The 24,352-nt window shown below is 45.7% G+C and overlaps 1 protein-coding gene across 1 annotated transcript in view; it reads left to right on the plus strand.

The window, feature by feature from the left end:
• unc80 (unc80, NALCN channel complex subunit) overlaps window positions 1-24,352 on the plus strand; it is a 209,674-nt gene that overhangs the window by 42,178 nt on the left and 143,144 nt on the right. The window contains exons 14-15 of the mRNA XM_050189428.3: window positions 6,258-6,496; window positions 18,699-18,889. Of these exons, the coding sequence (XP_050045385.1) occupies window positions 6,258-6,496; window positions 18,699-18,889 (430 nt within the window). The remainder of the gene's footprint in view (window positions 1-6,257; window positions 6,497-18,698; window positions 18,890-24,352) is intronic.

Consider the following 24,352-nt stretch of genomic DNA (forward strand, 5'->3'; position numbering starts at 1 on the left):
GACCATCATTCACTCTGTTGGCTGGTTGGGCTGCGTGACCCGTCTGGCCGGTTGGCCCGCTGGGCTTTGCGCCTTCAAGAGTACAGCTTTTCCGTTAACTACAAGAGCGGACGCTGTCACACGGATGCCGATTGCCTATCCCGTCTCCCTTCGCCGCACACTAAGGCTGACGATGATGACTTCGACGACTACCTAGTTTCCATCTCTTCCGACTTTCCAGACCTGCATACCTTCGAGAGCGAGCAACGTTGCGACCCTACTTTGAAATCCCTACGGGCAGCTGCACGTGAGCCAGCAGGAACAACACCGTTTACTTTTCGTAATGGTTTGCTGTACAAAAAAAATTACTTGACTGATGGTCCCCCATTGCTTCTAGTTGTGCCCGAAAACCTGCGCCCTGCTGTCCTTCATTCCATGCATGACGATATCACGTCCAGGCTTCTTGGCTTTACACGCACACTATACCGACTTAGACAGAGATTCTTCTGGCCCAAGCTCTGGAAAACAACGAAACAGTATGTCGCCAGCTGTACTGTTTGCCAGCGCCACAAGCAAACGATGACGGCCCCAGCAGGCTATTTACAACCAATTAAGCCACCGACGTTACCCTTTGAAAAAGTCGGCATCGACTTGCTTGGCCCGCTCCCAAAGACGTCAGCTGGTTACCGCTGGATTATAGTATGCGTAGATTATCTTACTCGCTACACGGAAACGGCGGCACTTCCATCTGCCACTGCAGCAGATGTCTCTTCATTTTTGTTGCATCACGTCATACTCCGTCATGGCGCTCCCCGTGTTGTCATCAGTGACCGTGGACGGCAATTCACCGCCGACGTCGTTGAAGAACTTTTACGGCTTTGTGGTTCTGCATATCGTCATTCCACTCCTTACCACCCACAAACCAATGGCCTCACGGAGCGGACGAATCGAACCCTTACCAACATGTTATCAATGTATGTCGCTGCTGACCACAAGAATTGGGACGCCGTCTTACCTTTTGTAACGTACGCGTACAATAGTGCTAAGCACGAAGTTACTGGATATGCGCCATTCTTTTTGCTGTACGCCCGCGCACCCCAGAGCTTTCTGGACACTAATCTACCTTTATCGTGCCAAGAAGATCCTTCCATCGCCCAAACTCTGTGTCGTGCTGAGGAAGCACGTCGACTGGCGCATCTTAGGACGTTGTCCTCACAAGGCAACAGCAAGATTCGCTATGATGCGTGGCATATCCCCGTCAGCTTTACTCCCGGTGATTATGTTTGGTTGTGGACACCTGTTCGCAAAAAGGGATTGTACCGCAAGTTTCTCACCACTTACACCGGACCATTCGTTATACTGAGCCGCTTGAGTGATGTGAACTATGTAGTCGCCAAAGTGACGGCAAGTAATCGGCGTTCACGGGCGACGCAAGTTGTTCACGTGGCCAGACTCAAGCAGTGCCATCACAGGTCCCTTTAACTCGCTCAGCGAGCTTCGTCTGCCCCCGGAGAAAATGTCTCAGCACTGCGCGGCTGAGGCAGAGAAAGAAGAAGTAGAGTGTGCGCGCGTGATCTCGCGGTACTCTGCGCCGGCTGGGCCTGGCCTGTAGCTTCCCTCTTGGACCTCGTTTCACCCTGTAAATAAACATCATTCGTAACATTATGTTTGTCAAGGTCACCACCTGTAATGCAAATGCTAGCTATCTAGTGGCACCATCTACTCTATTTGTTTGAAAGGTAGCAACAGAGACAGTTAGGTGCTTTCTCAGGTGTCCGAGGCATCTGATTTGTACCCCTCATGCGCTGATTCTAAATTCATAGTGGGTCATGGGCAAAGTGCTGCCATGACCAAATGGTGATGCAAGGTATTCCCATAAACTTACATTCTTGTTATTATAGAACTCTGGTACTGACAATGCATGAGCCATTACTCAAGGTAGTTAATCAAGCACTTGATCTTTGTCTTTGTGATATGCGCTTGATGTTGGTCTTGTGTTGTGAGACATGCTCGGCGAATGCAACACAAGCCCAAGAAGGAACAAGCCACAACCCGGAAAAACAGGTGGCGGCAAATTGAAAACGGAGAAGAGAAGGAAGAAGAGTGTGTGCGCTGCAGGGGCTCGGAAGACTGGCGACAAGGAGGCAGTGCTGGTTCGTGGAGCGGAAAGAAAAAGGCATGCCTAGGCAGAGCTACAAGGTAGCCCTCCTATTCCAAGGAACCGGACTCTTCTGGGGATGTCTACGGACAACAGTTCTTAGTCACGCTGAGCCAGGTGGATGAAGCTGACTGGCCAATCAGGCGAGAGGACCCGAGCCTGCCCCACAACCTGGGACCTGCTGACCATTACTGAGCACTGCTCCTATGCCCTGGCTTGACCGACGCTTCCCGAAGAGCGCAGCTACGACTCGTATGCCAACCGTTGCAAAGCGCTGATCCAGCACCTGGCCTTACTGATGTCTCCCAGAGAATGCAGCTGAGACCCTTTCATTGACCGTGCTGGTCGTGACTACGAAGCTTCGTGCTGAGGCCAGCAATCAGCAAGGTACCCTGCGGTTCATCCACTGCCGCGTTCTCGGCAACTGCCCCGTCGTCTAGGCTGACGCAATTTTTCTCGGTGAACCCGTGTTTATACCATCATTGTGATTCTATGATTTACCACGTCGCTAACGGGCAGAGTAGGGAAACATTTAGAGCAAGTCTATAGTTTTGATCCCGCTCTGCTTATTGGCTCCTGCCAGCTACTACTATAGCAATGTTTACTTCTGTGTGCTCCTGCATGTGCTGTAAATATAGCTTATACGATCTTATGAGAGTGTAGTGTGAAAACATAGCATTTCATTTGCAAATTATTCGCACCAAGGTTGCCCTGGCGTGCACGATATTCTCATAAGAACCTGACATTACAGCCTTTGACAGTGAGTACTTGGTCTCCTTGAGTACTGACTGTCAATCTGGTTACTTCCAAAAGCACTCCCATGTTGCAGTTAGGGAAGTAGTTAGTGTGTCAGGGTCAGCATGAATGTCAAAAATGCTTTGTGTTGTACTCGCTTTCCCACAGGTGATGCCACAAATAGTGTTAAGCTGTGACAGAATTAGAAAAAAGTTAAAATTCGATCCCATGCACATGTGGGAATCAGTGATAACTGAAGCTTTCTTTGATGTTTGTGGAAATGTTAAAGCCGAGCCAGCAAATGTTCACGTTCTGCTTCACAGCAGACCTAAGATGTTCTTGTCCCACTCGGCACTTCTTTCAGACCTCCGTCTTCTCCACACTTAAAGGGGTCCTGAAACACCCCTTGGGCTTGGTGCAGTGGCACAAAAATCTGGAATATTTTACCCCTAGAAGTTAAAACAGCACGTAATTGCAAGCAGTGTAGCAAATTCTTTTTTCTTGATAACCAGAATCTCTAACTTACTTGAATTCATTATGTAGGAGTATTTTCAGAATGTTTCTTGTCTGTATAACTCATGACGTGTTCCGGAATACTGTGCTGTTAAAATCTGCGCCTGACCTGTCTTTTATAATTTGTCACTGGACCGCAAACTAGCCTTCCCTGGCTATCGATCCAGATATCTGTATAACCATGATTATGTGAAGAAAAATAAAGCATTTGCACTTGGAAAAAGAAAAAACACAGTCCACAGGTAGCATACGCTGCTGTGAACATCTCAGCCATATTTTGCAGTCATGTGCGGTGCATGGAGCTCGCAAGTGGAGCATGAAGTAACCTTTCTCTCAAACGCTTTCTTTTCAACAGAAGCCTGCTTCTCACTCTTTACTGGCTGCTTTATTTCGTAATATAGCAGATTCCCATACGTGGCTGAATTTTGGTACTAGAAGCTGACCGTCATCTGCTCACACTTGGCTGCTGCCTCCTGCATAGGAATTATACTTTGGACACCCTGCTTATTGGTGTCATACCCATTGGGTCTCGCTAATTTCAATTAGATTTGAGCGCTCAACTAGTCTCGAACGACACGAAACATAAGGTCAGACCACACGCACGCTTGCCAGCACACACTTACTCCTGGCCTCTCCTGGTTAGACGCCTTGGCAGACTTCACTTCGTATTGAGCTATTGATAGCGCTTCAAAATGCGCAAGTTGGATGTGACTACTATCCGTCAGTCAAGCTGGTGTAGGACAAAACCGGTCCACACCACGTAGTAGGGCCAGATTGGAGCATATGAACATGAGTGTGCTCTCAAGCCCTGTTGTGCACAAAGTGAATGCTGTGCATACACACTACAGTTGCATGTAGCTGTGGTGTGCTAAGTAGCGTTTATACCACGGCTGATGCATAGTGCCGCGACGAGTCTTATAATTGAGCACATTGCATCTTGATGGGGACAACTGCGCCAAAATCAGAAGTAGTGGCATCTATGTGAACAACCAAAATCAAATTTGAACAGCGTGCCATGGTGACGTTCAGTAGGCGAAGCATTGTGGACATGCCCTGCTCTGCCGTAACCTTTGCAGTGCAAGGCTGCAACGGAGATGTTTGATTGCCAGTAGCTCCACTTTTGCTGAATGCATCGAAGCACTTTTGCGGCAAAGTATTTCTGAAACTGTCTATTTTAACTTCAAATGCATTTCTCCACTTCAATAAAAAGGGGTTCAGGGCCCCTTTATTGCACGCTTTGGTCTCATTTTGTTCACTTTACTCTTTCTTCAGACTTTACTCTTCCTGTTTCTGACTTTTTCCCTTCTCTGTAGCTGACTTCTTTAATTTCTGTTGCTGGGTCTTCACTTCTTGCATCTTGTGCTGCTTGTCTATATGAGCACATACCCAGTTCCACATACCCAGTGAACTAAGTTGTCTATTGGGGCACATACCTAATGGCGCATGCCGAGTGACCCAAATCTTTCACTGCATTTTCCGCAGCAAGATCTTTTTGGAAAGAGGATATGAATGCAGTTAACATTCAATTTTTTGGACTCCCTAGGGACCGCGAAAGTGTAAAAAAAATTCAGGCAGTCTTAAAAAACTAATGCGTGCCTTTAACTGCCTTGAGGACATATTCTGTAACAGCCACTTTGGGCGGTACTATTTCCTCAGCCATCAGGCGTGCGCTAATTGGCTGGTTGAGCAATATATCGCACGAAAAATATAGCATCGTCGAAAGTGGTCGTCCAAGAATACATCCCCCGAAAGGTTCAAATCACCACAGCCACTTATTAAATAGATATAAAGGTCTCTCAATGCAATTATTAGGCTTCTCGGTGCTTGTGTTATGACAGTAGACGGTGGGTGTGCGTGTGAATAACTATGGAATGCATTTTATGTGCCGTGACAGTGGCCCCTTTTCACCCTTGGTATGCTTCACTGCAGTACGTTTCATGTGCTTGGCCATGTAAAATCTGTATTGCAGCGAGGCTGACCTTCGGAAGTCTGTATTATGCGATGCTTTAGACCCTTTCCCGTGCTTTCTGCACTTCAATGTCACTGGCGAGGATGATGAAGGCGGAATTGTTGCCATTGCCGACAGTGGCGAATCCTTCAAATGAAAAACATGGCATCTAGCAGCAGGAAGCTTAATAGCGAATGTCGAAGCAGCAGATCGGCGCATGAGAGTGCTGGTTTGAGGCTGCAAGATAATCAAAATGGTGGTGGTAGTGGCTTCAATTAATGCTTCTTGGACCTGCGGTCATCTGAAATTTGGCAATGTTTGGGATTGTACTCTGTTAAAACAAGTCCGCATATAACCATTGTGCTTTGATTTCAAGTAGTTTTGCTTCATTCGTGCCATGCCACATCATTCTTTAGGCAATGCTTCATTGGGTATTAAATTTAGACCCCCTCCCCCCCAAAGTTCTTACTTTCTTGTTTAAATGTTTCTTTTTCTTTTTTACATTTTTTAACAGACTGTCATCTTAATTCTGGGGTTTTAAAATGTGTCTAGCACGTCTGATTTCTTGTTTTATACGTTGTCGTGGGCTGAATAAGAAAGGCATTAACGTTTTGCTTGTAGCCTAGCAGTCACGGCAGTTGGCAGTCACGGCTATCATTCCTGGCAGTTAAAGGAATGACCAGGTGCACTCTGCCAATAATAGATATTTTTTGCAGTGCAGTGCCTTGTAGGTGACAAAGTGCTTGCTAGAGACAGAAAATGAAATAAAGTTCCAAATGAATAAGCCCTGTATAGCATTGTTGAAATACCGAGCCTTAGGCAGTTGAAAAATAGGACCTCTCATGCCTGTTTGATACAGAAATTCATGTCAGCAAGGCTGCATGAGAAATTATGTGTAATGTTGCCTCTTTTATGCCTTTACAGAGTGATCAAGCACCTTGGCTGTCCTCATGGCTGCGGAGAAGGTCACCGGTCATCAGCTGCAGAAACTGTACGCCGCCAGGCCTATGCCTGCCTGCTTCGATTGCACCGTGCAGACGAGGCCCAGTTTCGAAGGTTCCTTCGGGAACTCGTGCGGGAGCGTTCATTGGCAGAAGTGTTGGACGTCTATCATGCGTTCATGGGCTTCTGTGCTGAGACTGGATCGCTGCTATCACCTATAAGTGAGTGCGCAGCCAGGTACTGCATGCATCAAATACTGCACAAGTGCATACACATTCATATTTCTTAAACATTCCGCCACTGGATTTTCCATCTCAACTCCAAAAAGTGGAAGGCACTGCTGCTACTAGGACGAAGCGTTCACTGTACTTCACTAACATACAAAGGTGATTCCTGTGCTAAAAGGCACTGTTTGGAGGCATGTTCCTCAGCCAACTCCTCATCACAGAAATTGACAAGATGCATTATTGAAGCGCTATATCCACTTAAGTGACTGGGCAGCACTCTCCTACATTCCATGGAGCAAACCAAGAGCTTTCAAGCGAGGTCTGTTTATGTCAGTCACACTGTGGATACTGTATTTGCATGAATATAGCACAATATAAATGTTGTGAAATTCCAGCTGGAGAGAGCAGCTCACGTTAATGCAGTCCACTTATAACAATATTAAAAAGAACAAAAAGTTCAATCATTATAACCTATTGTCATAAACCGAGGAGTCGCAGTGGAGCGTCGGAACAAGAGGACCAATGTAGCAGGCTCCTAGAACAGAAATGCTCATGCCGTGCTTGTGCATTGAGCAGGCACTGCCCATCTTTATTTTTCTCACCTTTCACAGCCAGCACCAAGGCACCGGCTGAGAGCGCTGACCTTAGTGTCCCCGCATTGCGGTGTTGGTGGGCGCTACATTATCATCAATATATCTGGATTGCCTTAAAAAATAGCGGCCGAACATACCTTTGTAGCTCTGAACCCAAATTCGCCACTTGCGCTAAAGAATAGATGTTGTGGAAAGTAGGCTGTGAAAAATAAAATGTTTATTTATACCTCTATATAGTGTGTCAGGCATTCGGCATGTTGAAATAGTCAGAAATCTCCACTTTCTTCGTGGCAGTTTCACGTTTACAACCACGTTATGCATCTTGTCCAGCTGCTGCATGAACACTGGCAGCAATCCTTTTGCATGCACGAAAACAGTGAGTGAGTTGATCGACAACAGTGCACTTTGTGTGAACATCGGTGGTCGGTGTCAGAGATTGGCCATTGCCTATCTCGTCACCACTGTTGTTGCCTTCAACGCACAATGCCGCCACATGTCCCGACTATGATTGCTTCGTCTAAGGTCTCTTAACATAATGAGGAGCACTGTCTGCACTCGAAAACTTCTCCGTCGAAACACTACCTGTTTCATCATCAGTGGTGACATCCTTTCAGGGCTCGGTAATGTCAGCAGCTTCCACCGGGTTGGTGTTGCTATCATGGGACATTTTGCCCTGGTGCACAAGGTCCACATTTCTGAAGCAGTTGGTGGAAAAGGGTCCCTAACCATTTTTCCATTGACTGGCATAGCCACTTGTTCCAGCCTTCATGATTACGGCGCTCCCAGTTTTCAGAATCATCAATATTGTTGATTGCGTGAGATAATACTTCTTTGAGTCTTGAAATATTTGCGGCTCCATCTCAAATGACACAGCTTTGCACTTTGTTGGCCTTATCTTCTACAAACTGGACTGTCTGCTGTTTCGGGCACTGAGGCTTCGAGGCTACTTTGGCACATTTCTGTGCTCACTAGAGGGAGAGAGAAAGATTGTAGAAAGGACGGGCACCATTGTGGCGCTTAGCTTTTTCCTCTGGACGCGTATGAAGCATGATCATGGGTGATGACAGCCTGTATAGACCCTTTTTTCATAGGTGCCACCATTTTGTGTAGGCAGTGGCGCCATCTATGGGCAGTCTATCATGCTGGCTTGGGCGAATTCTCTGCGTCGTATGCCAGGTATACGCTTGGCGGTCGTTTTTGGTGGTTATTTTGCACTCGTGCAGTCTATTTAATATGATGTGCCATCTTCTATGTGGGAAATGGTTCTGTGAGACATACTGAAGTGATTTAAGTTGGCATGGCTGGAGTTTCCGCCGGCGTTCAGGTGGACTGAACACCCAACATGATGTATGTGTTCGTGTTTGAGCTTACAAACAGGCTCAGAGATCAGTTGTGCATTTCTGAAAATCTGTTTCATAAATGTGACATTACTGCAACATTCTCACTGTAATTTCAAACTGTGGTGAAACAGCAATGAGCAGTTAAGAAACACATGACAAGCCCAACAGGCATGGGTACCGTTCTTCTGGAAGTTAAGTTGTGCTGTTTACTTTTACAAGCATTCAAATTGTTATCTGTAGATACTGTTACGTGTAGAAAGACACAGACAAAAGAGGCTATTTACAGACTATTTACACTAAATGGAGCCAGAGCGCCAGGCCGACATTCACTCGCGCCAAGGGCACCGACCCACTTCGTCGTCGTTCTCATGGCGGCTCGTCTCTCGGGTATTTACCGATCATATCGTAATACTACCCCCCGGCGGCAAAAGCGCCGTCACGGTGCAGTTAAATATCCAAGGCACGTGGAGAGTTGTAGGGCTTGAGTCGGGCGACGTGGACAATGTCACTGGTAGTCACAGCAGAGGACGTAGTGGGCGTGGCGAGAACGATTTCGTAGGTGACATCTGTCACTTGGCGAAGCACGCGATATGGGCCGGTATAACAGGAAAGCAGTTTCTCACAAAGGCCAACTTTACGCGATGGTGACCAAAGTAACACGAGGGTGCCGGGGACAAAAGTGACATCACGGCGACGGAGGTCGTAGCGCTGCTTTTGTTTGTCTTGAGAGACTTGTAGCCGAGCGCGCGCAAGTTGGCGAGCATGGTCAGCATGGGCGATAGCATCACGGGCATAAGCGCTAGTTGATGCTGTGTTGGACGGAAGCACAGTGTCCAGCGGTAGCGTCGGTTCACGGCCATACAAGAGGTAAAAAGGAGAAAAGCCAGCAGTGTCGAGACGGGAAGAGTTATACGCAAAGGTGATGTAAGGTAGAGCCTGGTCCCAATCACGGTGGTCGTCTGAAACGTATTTGGATAGCATGTCTGTAAGGGTGCGGTTCAAACGCTCAGTGAGGCCGTTCGTTTGAGGGTGGTAGGAGGTGGTAAACTTATGCTGTATTGCGCAGGCACGCATGATGTCGTCAATGACTTTGGCTAAGAACGTACGGCCACGGTCTGTTAGCAATTGACGCGGAGCACCATGAATCAAAATGATATCATGCAGGAGGAAGTCCGCAACATCAGTTGCGCAACTGGTCGGAAGAGCGCGTGTTACGGCATAGCGGGTCGCGTAGTCCGCCGCGACTGCAACCCACTTGTTTCCTGATGTAGATTCCGGAAATGGGCCGAGAAGGTCTAAGCCGACACGATGGAAGGGCTCGGCAGGGATGTCAAGCGGCTGCAGGTAACCAGCGGGGAGCTGGGAAGGCTTCTTGCGTCGTTGGCAAAGTTCACAGGCGGCGACGTAACGTCGCACGGAACGGGCAAGGCCCGGCCAGAAAAAACGGCGACGTACACGGTCATAGGTTCGAGATACGCCGAGGTGTCCTGCCGTTGGTGCGTCGTGAAGCTCTTCTAAAACGGTTGAGCGGAGGTGTTTAGGCACGACAAGTAGGAACTCAGAGCCGTCCGGATGAAGGTTACGACGGTACAGAGTACCATCGCGGAGGACGAAGAGGCGTAGTGTGGCGTCGGCCGGAGTGTGTTCAAAACGGTCGATGAGTGCTCTGATGTAGGCGTCACGACGTTGCTCGTCGGCGAAATGAAGCAGCTGCGACACAGAGAATATGTAAGCAGCACTGGTAATATTGGAGGAGTCAGGGTCGTCAACAGGGTAACGCGACAAGCTGTCAGCGTCTTGGTGCAGGCGGCCAGACTTGTACACCACGGAATATGAAAATTCTTGTAGCCTCAAAGCCCATCGACCAAGCCGGCCTGTAGGATCTCTTAGCGATGAGAGCCAGCAGAGAGCATGATGGTCAGTGACTACGGAAAAAGGGCGACCGTAAAGGTAAGGACGGAACTTCGCTACCGCCCAGACTACAGCAAGGCATTCTCGTTCTGTAATGGAGTAGTTGCGCTCCGGTGGTGTGAGGAGGCGGCTCGCATAAGCAATAACGCGATCCTGGCCACGCTGACGCTGGGCTAAGACGGCACCTACGCCATGACCGCTGGCATCTGTACGCAATTCTGTAGGGGCATCAGGGTCGAAGTGGGCGAGGATGGGTGGTGAGGAGAGAAGAGTAACGAGACGAGAGAAGGCGGCGGCTTCTGCAGTACCCCACGAGAACTGTACGCCTTTCTTCAAAAGATTAGTGAGGGGTCTAGCAATTGCCGCAAAATCTTGAATAAAACGACGAAAGTACGAGCATAGCCCTACAAAACTTCGAACGTCGGCGGCTGTCTTCGGAACGGGATAGTCTCGGACAGTGCGAGTTTTGTCAGGATCAGGCTGTACTCCGGAAGCGTCAACGAGGTGGCCCAGAACAGTAATTTGGCGGCGGCCGAAACGACATTTGGACGAGTTAAGTTGCAGCTTCGCCTTTCGAAATACATCAAGTATAGCTGTGAGACGCTCAAGGTGAGTGTCGAACGTGGGTGAGAAGACGATGACGTCGTCGAGGTAGCAGAGACATGTGGACCATTTGAAACCTCGGAGCAAGGAGTCCATCATACGCTCAAAGGTGGCAGGGGCGTTGCATAATCCAAACGGCATTACTTTAAATTGGTATAGGCCATCAGGTGTGATGAACGCGGTTTTTTCTCTGTCCATATCGTCAACAGCAATCTGCCAGTATCCAGAACGAAGATCAATAGAAGAGAAATAGCTGGAACCGTGGAGGCAGTCAAGGGCGTCGTCTATACGTGGGAGCGGGTAGACGTCTTTCTTAGTAATTTTGTTCAGATGACGGTAGTCTACACAGAAGCGCCACGTGCCATCCTTCTTCTTAACCAACACTACAGGTGACGCCCAGGGACTCGAAGAAGGCTCAATGATGTTTTTGTCTAGCATTTTGTTCACTTCGCTTTGAATAACTTGGCGTTCCGACGCAGAAACTCGGTACGGTCGTCGGTGAATAGGAGTAGCATCGCCAGTAAGAATCCGATGCTTGACCGCGAGTGTCTGGCCTAAAGGGCGATCGTCGAAGTCGAAAATATCTGTGTAGGCCGATAATACTCGATAAAGGTCTTCAGCCTGCGCAGAAGACAGGTCCGTCGCAACCATTTTCTGTATCTTGGGATCGGCGGCCGAGGCTGGCACGAGAGGCCTGCTAAGCTCGCAAGAAGGATCGGTTGATAAATTTGCCACGTGATGGTCGCCGAGACAATCAACGTTGGCAAGGCAAATACCTTGTGGTAGAATTTGCTTCGCCAATCCAAAGTTAAAGATAGGCATGAAAGTGCGGTTCGCAGTAACAGTAAGTATACTGTGAGGCACGGTAACGTCATACTGTAGTGGGATGTCGCGCAGAGGAGTGACGAGGTACTCGCCATCAGGGACTGGTGGGGAAGACAAGAGTTCAATATAGGCTATTGATTTTGGCGGCAGGCAAATAAAGCCAGTGGGGTGTAGGCGGCACTGGGGTGCGTCAGAAGGTTCTGCGAGAATCGGTAACTCAAGGCGAAGGGTACTGGCAGAGCAGTCAATAAGAGCAGAATGCGCGGAGAGAAAATCGAGGCCGAGAATGAGGTCGTGGGGGCAATGAGCAATCACGGTGAAGAGGACAGGAGTGTGGCGGCCGGCGATGCTAACACGTGCCGTACACATGCCGATGATAGGCACAGTACCACCATCCGCAACGCGGACGACGCGTGCCGACGCTGGGGTGAGGAGCTTGTTCAGTCGTCGTCGGAAGGCAGCACTCATAATAGAAAGATGTGCCCCTGTGTCGATGAGTGCCGTGACAGGATAGCCATCAACGTCAACGTCAAGAAGGTTTTGGTTCGTGTTTAACGTGAGGAGAGGATTTGAGGGCAGTGTCGACAACGCAGCTTCACCTCCAGAAGCTGCAGTGCCTAGTTTTCCGGCTGGGCCCGGGAGGTGATAGGCGGCGAAGAGAAGCGGCGGGGTTGGGGCGAACGGGACTGACGGCGTCGAGGTGATGGCGAGCGGCTGTAGCGAAGGTTCGGAAGAGGAGCAGCAGCGGCAGTGGGTTCACGGCGGGTGGCATAGGGAACAGACGGTCGAAAGGTGCGGGAGTAAGTGGCGGCGTATGTCCGAGGAGGCGGAGGCCAACGGTTGCGGCAGTGACGAGCGACGTGGCCGATGCGACAGCAGTGAAAGCAGATTTGTCTGTCATCAGGGGCACGCCAATCGGACGGGTTGCGGCGAGATGTGGCGGAAAAGGACTGGCGCGGACGAGGAGGGCCGGTGGAGAACTGGGGAACGCTGGGTTGAGATGTTGAACACACGGAGTTCAGACCCATGTTCTCAAATTCTTGTCGGACTACGGCCTGAATCATGGCAATCGTGGTTGCTGGCGGATCGGGAGGCGTCGTGGAGAAAGCTGGCGAACAGGCGGCCTCAAGCTCGCGGCGAACAATACGGGTGACGTCGTCACAGGTGGTGGCTTGACGCGATCGACCCTCACATGTCGACGTAGCAGCGGTGTTGGGCAAAAGAGGCTATTTACAGACTATTTACACTAAATGGAGCCAGAGCGCCAGGCCGACATTCACTCGCGCCAAGGGCACCGACCCACTTCGTCGTCGTTCTCATGGCGGCTCGTCTCTCGGGTATTTACCGATCATATCGTAATAATACATTGCGCGACTACCTCATTTGTTGGACGAGGTTTCCCCTCACAAATAACATACTGTATTTACTCTGATCTAAGGCAGCCCCTATTCTAAGCCAACCCCCGAATGTCCAAAGCCAGAAAAAATAAAAAGCTTAGCTCAAATGTAGGCCGGACAAAAAAAGTGAGGACAGCGTTCACAAAATAGAAACAGCATTTATTTAATATGAACAGGCCGAGCTCACTCTACATTATCATCGCCGCTAGCCAGACCACATGCACGCTTGCGGATATGCGCAAGCTCCCGTCAGCATGCCCATGCATGTGCAGACAGTGCAGCACGGCACGCATGCACAGAAACGCGGCACGATCTCGGTGAACAGCTCCTCTCTGTTATTGCATGCTTATTCTTCTTATCGCTGTCATCTCCTTGATGTGGCACATGCAAAAAGCATCCCCCGTTACCCCTCCAATGACGAATGTTTTTGTCATCGATGCCGAAGTCCCGCCCGGCTAGAACGTTTGACGATGCCTCTGAGGCTAGCTCAACTTTTCATTTGAAATCGGCACCATAATGGCATCGTCTGTTTGGCGCCATTATAGGAACGCCACGCTATGAGCCATGCCGCACGACGATATAACACAGGTCAAAATAGCGATATCGCTTGTGTGGCTAGTGTACTTCAGTTGGCTGCTGGCGTGGCTAATAATGGCTGCGATACTGACTTTTCTAGATGGCGTTAGCTATGCACCATGTTTATCATTTTTAATTACAAACTGGCACATTCTTTAAAATCCTCGAATCTAAGCCGACTCTAGAGTTTGGTTTATGATTATTTGAAAAATCTATCGGCCTAGATTCGAATAAATACGGTAGGTATGATTAGTAATAACAGCTTACCATACAGTCACACTTATTAAGTGGTAGAGTGACTGGCTGTGGACTGCGCGTGTCTGAAGTAGCTGTAGGTACTGGGTTATAGATCTGTTTGTTCTATATAGCGTATGGTTCGATCATGTGGCATGACCATGCTTGGTCTTGCTGCAATGCTAGCCTATGTGCTTCTGTTTTTTTTTTTATTGTAAAGGAAGAGGATGAAAACCAAATTTTTTTTCGGTCGTGTTTGTCCCACCCTCTACGATGCATTCAGCCATTTTACAGAAATTGTGCTCTTGCAAGCTATTGGATTATTTTTTTGCCATCCCCTTTGGATATTAGTGCTTTACAGGGAAAAAAGGCAATACTGAAGTTCAAAGCTTACATGTATCATGCTGGTTTACCAACCGCAGTGATCGTTCTGTTTAGCAATGCCATCGGCCTCATACAGGAAGCTAATATGTATAGGTATAGCGTAGTGATTTCATGTTTACTAGACTTGAAATGCGTGAGAATGATGCCGGTGGCTGACGAAAGTATTTTACAATGATTGGCACTTACATGTTTAGAGGTTGCATTAGGTTGGGTGTACATGACTACTCTTACTTTTTATTTTATTTAGAAATACCTTACAGGCCTTCAGAGAAGTATTAAATGAGGGGAGCATGCGGTACAGTTCAGTTACACTTGAAGACAATTCCGCTACAAAACGTCAGCAAGGAAACAATCACAGAACTATGTTTTAGTTCTTATGCTAAATGATAGGATAGGGATAGGATGATTTTCCAATTCATGCTGGCAAACGACAGACACCGCTGTTATTAATAGAGTAAAAACCGATACAGCCAGGATTGCTCACAACACATGCATACATTGCGGCTGATAATGCGTGTCGGATACGTTAACACAGCCGAGAGAAATTCCTGCATACTGTAGTTATCACTGCGCCCAAAGGCTACAAAGTGGTTCTTTGACAAGCTCATATGAATGGACAACATGTTAATTTCACAAAAAATGAGCTTAGCCATCTTCGAGTTGTTCCACAGCATGTGACGGCGACACATTCAAGCAGTGCCACACCGGCTCACACAAGGTAGAAATGACTAAAGGCTTGGCACGCACCATTTCCTCCTTGCTCGACGAAAAGGTCTATAGCGGCGTGAAGCAGCTATGGCACACTGTGCCCCATCGGTGAAGCTCTGTGTGGCTTTTGCGATTGCTGGGTGGGTGGGATGGGCTGCGCAGTAATGATGGCATATATGAACTTGCGTAGGCAAGCTTTCTGCACCGTCTCAGCATTGGTTGTTTAAGGGGAACTTAGCAGCGCCTATGTCAAGCTCAGTCTGCATGCATAACGCTGTTCAGAAGGCAAGATTTTGATTGCTGTATCCAACATGCGGTCATAACCAATCATTATATGTTTTTAAAGCATAAGCTTCTTTGGCGAGCTACCCAGCACTGTGATGCGAAAGGTGTAATACCTTGCATCTGCACAAAAATGCATAATTTCAAAGTTAAGGCATTTAATTGTTATGATAGTGTAAATGTAGATGATTGGTAGCTTTTAAGCAATAAAAAACAATTTAAAGCAACCAAATAAAATAAAAAGAGAATACTCATAGAGATACATAGGGCTCCTTAGAAGATGCATGGGGAAGCTTATAGTAGGGGTGGGCTAACTAAAATTTGGGGGTGGGCCAACTTAAATTAGGGAGTGCACCAACTTGAAACATGGGGGTGAGCCATAGTGAAATTTGAACGTGGGCCAACTAAAATTTGGGAGTAGGCCAACATGACATTTGAACATGGGCCAAATGAAATTTGGGGGTGGGCCAACTTGAAATTTGGGTTTAGGCCAAGTTATATTTGAGGGTGGGCCAACCTAAATTTGGGGATGGGCCAAGTTGAAATCTGGGGTTGGGCCAAATTAAATTTAGGTGTGAGCTTACTTGAGATTTTAGGTTGGCCCAATGTCCATTTGGACGCTGCTGAGTGTCCTCCAAGTTATGAACACCACGTAGGCATGCGAGCACGTTGAGACACTTGGCACGTTTTCATTGGGCCCTACTGAGACACAGTCAAAATGCAGGCGAGAGCTTGTGTGAACAAAGAATGCACGTATAACACAGGCTTGTGAGAGCAACAGCGAGGTTTACATGGCATCAGGGCGATGCACTCTCCCCTCACGCAACACCTTGCACGCTACTGATGTAGCTGGTGTTCCCTTTCGACTGCTCTGTTTTGTCGAGGCGCACTTGTGCCCAGCATTCAGACTCAATAGCTACAATTGCATTGAAGGGGTCAGATGTGGCGAGAGGATCTGACAATTGTCTATTAAAGCCTAAGCATTCTTTGCCACTGGAAAGGCCATGAGTAGATGTGCATTAGTTAGGAAAGGCAAGTAAGCAAAACTAAGCAAAAATGAAGTCACAGCCAAGCCAAACAATGCTTACACTTTAATTCTCAGAATTTCTGTAGCCTTTTTTTTTCTCATAACACTAATGCATAGGTTGATAATCTTGAGTCGACTTATCATTATAACCGATTTATTGTTATATGTACTATCATTCTAAGGGGTCTGCACTGTTTTCTGAGCTATGCACCGTATACAACGCAAGATAATTTTTTGATAACCTTTCTCCATGCAGCAAGCTCAGCCATAATGAAACTATGATGTGCAGAAGAGCCAGCCTTCCTCTGTCATAGGCATAATACGGAGGCACATGTGTAGAGGGGAGCACATGTCTGTGGAAAATCAGGAGCTCAACAAAGAGAAGAAGGCAGTGCAGAGTGTATGAATACCCAGTCCACTACTGCGATGCATGCCCTGGTGGCTACATATTTGAGAACTTGGCTGTCCTGGCATACGCACATCTAGCTCCTTGGTACAGAACACTAAGTTCTGCTTGACCATTATAGCGTAGCAGAACTAGATTCTGGACCATTTTAGCGTAACTGGAATGGTATCAAAATGTGTCTTAAAGAGTCACTGAAGCATTACCTAAATGTCAACAACAATCTTGTATTGTTTGTGGTGTGCAGGTGGGAAACCATTGGCCAAATATTATGTTTGCTGGCAGAATTGGCTAGAGAATTACTTTCTTCTCTTTTCTGCTGGCAGTTGTATCTATTTGAGTATAAACAGACAGTTATGTCTGTTTTGAGTCTATTCCTGACACCAGAAAGCTCACGGTTAAAAATAGGGGAGAAAATATGTTAATTGATGACTCCATAAAAGTTAGAAAGAACACATTTTGCATGATGGTAACATTCAAATATATGCAGTAAGCTGATTTGGGTGTGTTAGGTGTCATGTTTTCCCCATGCCTGCTCTGAACCCATGAGAAAGCAGGGAACTCTTGGATGATGTAATAATATTTCAAATTAATGTGAGCTATATAATGTCTATTCATAATATGTTTGATTCTAGAAATTTGAAGGTACACTTATTAAAAGTGATGTGTAGTAGCATCATTTACAGGTGTTTTGTAAGTGTGGAACTATTTTAGAGTCCTTTTAAGTGTGTTGGTATGAGACAATTCAGTGCTTTGTTCTATGTGGAACATAAATTGCTTGTTTCTCTTGTTAAAGCCTTGAAGGGGTGTTAACGAAAAAGACTTAGTCCAGCCAAGTTGATAGATAAGTATTCTAAGATATATGTGCAGCTATTTCTAGAAACAGAGCTTTTGTAAGCAAGGTGGTGGCATAAACATAGTAGAAGAACGGCAGCACCACTACCTTGGAAGTACAAAGTCAGCTTCTGCCGACACATTTTGGAAAGAGCCAGCAGTACTTAAGGACTTTCAATAAGAAGCATATTTCATGTAATTAAAAATGAGAAGAAATGCTGCTTGGCCACTATCTTCTGTAAGAAAATCCAGAGCAATGCTTGCCTGTCAATACAATATGCATGTAAATCGTTCCCTATTTGTGTCGCCTTCTGTGTGTCTTAAGAGCAGCAAAGTATGTGTTTTGTAGCCGTAGGCATAAAGCAGGGTTCCCGCTCTGCATCAACAATCTAGAATACGCAAGCATATTCATTCACCCGAATCAATGGGTGACTGATCTTGGTAAAGAGACATGCTGTCTTCATTTGTGATTTTCTATGTGGCTAAATCTTCTTTGCTGACACACAACAGGGACTGAACAATATTCAAGAACACAGTGAATCACTGTTTAATTGTTGGTCTCCCGTAATAGTGATAGAAACTTTAACTTTCTTTCTTTGAAAGGCAATGTTCACAGACCCATATAAAGATTGAAGCACTGGTCTCCCGTAATAATGATCGAAGCTTTCACTTTGTTTATTTGAAAGGTAATGTTCACAGACCCATATAAAGATTGGAGCACTGGTCTCCCGTAATAGTGATCGAAACTTTAACTTTGTTTCTTTGAAACTTAATGTTCACAGACCCATAGAAAGATATAAAGACCATATAAAGAGCACAAAAGTAATAGAAAATCTGAATTCTTTAGCACATTATTCAAGCATTGAGTGAGCATTGAGTCATCACTAATTTCCCATTATTCTGAACGTTCACAGCAAAAAAAAAAAAAAAAGTATGTAGTAATGTCTTGACGTAAAACCAGAAATTCAAGAAGTATAAATTATGACTAGAGTGGTCCAGTAACTAGCATGATGCTTTGTAAACATTTGGAAGCTGTTAGTGAACTAGTAGTACATTAGTTATATTTATTGAAATTGCAGCTCAGAAGAGAACCAGTACAACAAGCAGCCAGGACGGCAGTGTGCACAGTGGGTATGCTAACAACTTTGGAGCTGGTCCAGGTGGGATCTCTGGTAAAGGCATTGAAGGTGTGATTGTGACCTGCACATTCAAAGCTCTGGTCACACGTCTGGCCAAGTGCAGTCGTGAGCTCAAGAACCAAGAAAACATGGTGAGGTGCCAAATTGGCTGTTGCACGTTCTGAAAGTGCACATGTAGGCACATAGAGGTGTGACATTTATGTTTGTTGCTGTAACACTAACCTCTACCTAGTGTACTTACCAAAACTCAATTGACCCAAGAAATAAAGATTTAAAAGGCCCCTAAACAACCTCTAACATTTGTATACACATTTAAAACAAATGTGCACATCATGGAGAGAATGCCGTGACCATCATCCTTGGGGAATTCGGCAGTGCTACGAGCCATAGGAGTGCCACAAATTAAAGAAACAATGCCATGCTCCTTTTGCTACCTTTCTGCTGCCTCTCGGTGTGTGGTAATGTCAACAATATACTCCAGGTGACATCACCAGACGTAAACGGTGTTCATTGGTCGGTCGATGAGGGAAGACAGCGCCAGTATGACGAGAGCCAACTGTGTGTTTCGAAAATGGAGGGGGGCTGGCCCATTGTGTGTCACTAAACCTTTTAAGAAGCTTCCATCTAGTCAACTTCACGTGGAGGGCAGTTAAGGGCACACAATGGAGGAGCTTTTCTTCTGGTGTGCTGATGCAACCCATAGCTTTCACTGCAGTGCATGGAGTTGGTGAGTGTATGTGGGAAACGGTAGAGAGCGTGAGTGGATAGGGTAGCGAAGGAGAGCGAGAAACAACGGCAACCGTGTACTTGTTCACTAAAGGCCTGTAACTTTGCTATTATGGCACCATTACAAAAAATTATTACAGCTAGTATATATTCATATTAGAGTAGTACACATCAGCCACCATGCAACTAATTTTTAATTTTCAGGGTGGTTTAGGACCCATTAAAAATATTTTGTATGGTCATTTCCTTTTCTTGAGTGGGTTTCTTCCACTTGGCATGCACAGTGTACATGCCGGCACCCAAAATGTTTTCATACAAGTACAATGCATGCGGCAGCCATAAAAATTTTTTTGTAAAATATTTTCTATTAAAGGGACCATGAAACACTTTTTGAACATAGTAACAAAATGTCGCCAATCTGTAAAAGAAGCTGCCATGAACATGTGAGCCAAATGCAGTCAAGTCTTGATATAACGAATCACGCAGATTTGCCAAAAATTGTTCGTTATTTTGAAACGTTGTTTTTTATTCAGTATTTATTCAATGTACCCTAAAGCCCCTCCGCTGGAGAGTATTACATAAGGGTGTTATGCAACATCATCAAGGGTAACATGTAACAGGTGACAACAATTATACAAGGCAAGAAAGAAAAGCGAAAAACATTCACACTCTAAAAAAAAAAAAAAAAAGGTAAGGCCAACTTATGGTAAAGTTTCATGTTATGCAATGCAGAACAAATGCAATGGTTATACAATGAAAAACACCGAAATTTAGTGCTACGTAACAGTTCTTTTTAGCAGTAAGTAGATATAAAAAAAAAGGAGAAATAAGAAAGAAAAGACAACAGGAACAGGGATAAAAAGGGGACGGGCATGGTTGATGAACATTCAGGGCTTGAGATACGACCGAAGAAGTTTCTGAAATTGATTAAAGCCAAGTTCTGTTGCAATGCCAGATGGCAGCTTATTCCACTAGGTTGTAGTGCGCGGTATTAAAGAATGAGCGTATCATGATGTGCGACAAAAAACGTGTTTTAGTTTCAAGGGGTGATCATGATGAGGGATTGTAGCAGACGGGGTATGAAAAAAATCTTCATAAAGGAACGGGTGGTGACAAAGTTTATGAAAAACTGTCAAGCATGCTATTTTGCGACGTACTGACAAATTCTCAAGTTCGGCATGCTGCTTTAACTGTGTGACACTAGTCGTTCGTGAATAGTTCGAAAAAATAAATCGCGTAGCACGATTTTGCAGAGCTTCAATATCATTAATAAGGTACCCTTGTTCAGGGTCCCATAAGGCTGATGCATACCCAAGCTTTGGTCGAATTAGTGTGGTGTATGCTAGTTTTCTAATGTGGGGGGGGGGGGGCATGTGTTAGACTACGTTTGATGAGGCCTAGACAGCGGTTAGCAGATGCTAAAGCGGTTTCAATAAGGCTTTTCCACGTAAGATCACTGCAGAACCGGAGCCCTAGGTATTTATAACTGGAGGCAAGCTGAATGTTAGTGTCGTTTAATACGTAGGAAGTTTGAAGTCTAATAATTCGATTAGTAAAAGACATAAATTTAGTCTTTGAGGGATTTAGTGACATCGACCAAGTATCGCCCTAAACACTTACAGAGTTAAGGTCAGTTTGAAGGGCTTCTTGATCAATTACACAATAAATTTTACGGTAAATTACACAGTCATATGTGAAAGGTCTGACTCTAGATGAAATGCTGTTTGATAAATCATTAACAAAAACAAGAAAAGAGTAGTGGCCCAAGCATGCTGCCTTGCGGTACACCTGACGTCACCTGGCCACATGAAGAGTTAAAATTGTTTACTGATGTGAACTGCATCATGCAAGATAAGAAATCTTTAGTCCATGTGAGAACTAGAGGATGAATGCTATAACTTGTTAGCTTTGTTAGAAGATGGTGGTTTGGAACAAGGTTGAATGCCTTCAAGCAGTCAAGGAATATTGCGTCTATCTGAATACCAGCATCTATGGATCACTGCAGGTCATCAATGAAGCCAGCTAACTGCATGTCGCACGAATATCCCTTGCGGAATCCATGCTGATACTTAAAAATTAGGTTGTGCTCTTCCAAATATTTGATAACCTGTGAATGCATGATGTGTTCCAATAACTTTCAGATTGTACTTGTTAAAGATATGGGTCTGTAGTAGAGGGGTGAAGAACGCTCGCCGGACTTGAAGACTGGAATGATCTTGGCCATTCGCCAATCGTTAGGAATGCTTGAGTTAGACAAAGATTGTGAAAATGTTGCATAGAGTATACGCGATAGTCCTTCAGCTGTGTTTTTAAGAATGTTGTGATTGTGGTCACACGTAGATGATAATTTTAGTCGGCTCGTCAAAGAAAAAATACCTGCTTCGTCAATTACTACTTCAGACATGCCTCCATCAGAAAGTGCGTCTAATGTAGGACATGTAGTGATATCTTCATGACCAAACACTGAGGAAAATGTGTTATATTGAATCTGTGCACACATAAAGTCAGGAACTATGTCGCCATTTGAATCTGCGAGGATAACATCAGGATAGGAAGCTGTATTTATTATGCGCCAGAACCTGTGAGGATTAGTAATAAGCATCGATGCCAAGTCATGACGAAAAAAATTCTGTTGTGTTGTTTTAAGCAGGGATTGGTACTGGGCATAACATTTTTCGTATCATTTCCATGATACAGACTGCCTGTCTTTATTTGTCCGTGTTTCGATAGAGACACTTCTTTTTGTTATTGAGATGTTTTAGTTGATTATTAAACCAAGGTGTGTTGTTGCTACATTTTATAATAATAACTGGTATATACCTGTGAATGAGTACAAGACGTATCCCTGAAAAATGCCCAGTTTTCTTCAACTGTTTGGGTTATGTGGTGCTCAGGGTGTTTACCAAGTTGACATTTCCAAATTCCCTGCGTTTTCCAGGTTTTCCCTGAGCACCTTTGCAAAATTCCCCGAATGAGCCAGAACTTTGTTTTATCTCAAGACAGGCTGACACCATGTTGCCCAATGCTCTCACTCTCAAGTAAGCATGTTGAAACAAAAAAGTGACTTAATCCAGTTTTAATAGTAAGGCGTAATGTCTATTTTATTTAAAAAGAAAACAGAATGAAGGTGTTAGTAAAATGCGCAGCGAAAGAAATGGTAAAACCCATTCCAAATTGAGCCGAACATATGTTAAACTCAATTTGGAATGGGTTTTACCATTTCTTTCGCTGCGCATTTTACTAACACCTTCCTTCTGTTTTCTTTTTAAATAAAATAGACATTCCGCCTTACTATTCAAACTAGATTAAAGGGACACTAAAGGTTACCAGAAAGTCAAGTTAAAGTGGTAGAGCAATGTTCTAGAACGTCTAAGGCGTCAATATAATCGCGAACAGAGCTTTAGTAACCGAGAAATTGAGGTAAATGCATGACACGATTTGAGACCCCCCAGCGACATTCCGGTACTAGCCCGATGACGAAAGCACTCCTCATAATTTGTACTAATACTCAACTACCCGTATTAAAAATATCATTTCATTCGATTATAAGACGGAAGAAAATGCTACTTGTCTACGTCTATTCGATTCTAAGAAAAAATAACGTTTTGACGTTACCCTTCAGTAGTATGGGTGGTCGAAAGGTTTCGTTTTCGCTCAACTCTGCGCCGCGCACGCTTTGGAGTTTCAGTAGTTTCGTTATCGCGTCGTGCTTTGCGGGTTCTGCTGGCTCGCGAAACTTTCATTTGGAACAAGCAGCGAGAATGCCACGTCCATGTGATATCGTGGGAAGCCCTCGTTGCTTTCCCGCTCCGGAGAGCCGGTGTCGAGGCCGCCGTCGTAGAACGCAACGACGCCGGCTGCGCGAGCCCTCAGCAGCAGGTCGCGCTCGTCAGTGCTCAAATCGCTGAAGTTGAGCCCAGCATCGCGAGCCAATCTGTCGTTGTCAGGGTCCATTGCGACGAACGTCGAAGTTTGCGTCATAGAATGAAGTACCAACTTATGGTTGCGCGTTTCTCCTTCCGCTAGCCACCTCACTCCCGCTTTCGCTCTGCTGTCGGCTCTGTCTTGGCTCTTTTTCTGGCCGCGCGTTTGCGTTTTGCGCAGAAAAGACGTAGCGCCGTCTGCGGACGCCGTTCTACTCACCGATGGCGCAACGTCACTATGAGACCATGATGTCAGTACTCCTCGATCGGAGGGCGGGCGATTTGAACTGCGCTTGAGGTACGCGGACGCTTCAGAATGCATTTTCTCTTAAAGTAAGTCTCTCCTTGGCACGAAACAAGCGTTTCGAGGTTTCTGGGATGGTATTTCAACAGTCCATGTTGACTTAATAGTAACCTTTAGTGTCCCTTTAAGTCACTTTTTTGTTTTAACATGCTTACTTGAGAGTGACAGCATTGGGCAACATGGTGTCAGCCTGTCTTGACATAAAACAAAGTTCTGGCTCATTCAGGGTATTTTGCAAAGGTGCTCAGGGAAAACCTGGAAAACTCAAGGAATTTGGAAATGTCAACTTGGTAGACACCCTGAGCACCACATAACCCAAACAGTTGAAGAAAACTGGGTATTTTTCAGGGATACGTCTTGTACTCATTCACAGGTATATACCAGTTATTATTTATAAAATGTAGCAACAACACACCTTGGTATATATTCAAATACGAATGAAAAGGAGATGCATACATAAGTAAATATTTATGAATACGAGCAATTTCTATCAACTGATAGCAAGCTCATCGGTATGAGGCTTGAACTTTGTCAGAACTAAGATTCTCTCTCAGCAGCTGGGAAGTCAACCTCAACTGCCCTGACATACTCTCAGCCCGTACGCAACATCTCAGTGTTGGGTTTCACTGCTTTAAAGAGTT

The sequence above is a fragment of the Dermacentor andersoni genome, chromosome 2 (genome assembly GCF_023375885.2).
Source record: "Dermacentor andersoni chromosome 2, qqDerAnde1_hic_scaffold, whole genome shotgun sequence".
Classification (NCBI taxonomy): domain Eukaryota; kingdom Metazoa; phylum Arthropoda; class Arachnida; order Ixodida; family Ixodidae; genus Dermacentor; species Dermacentor andersoni.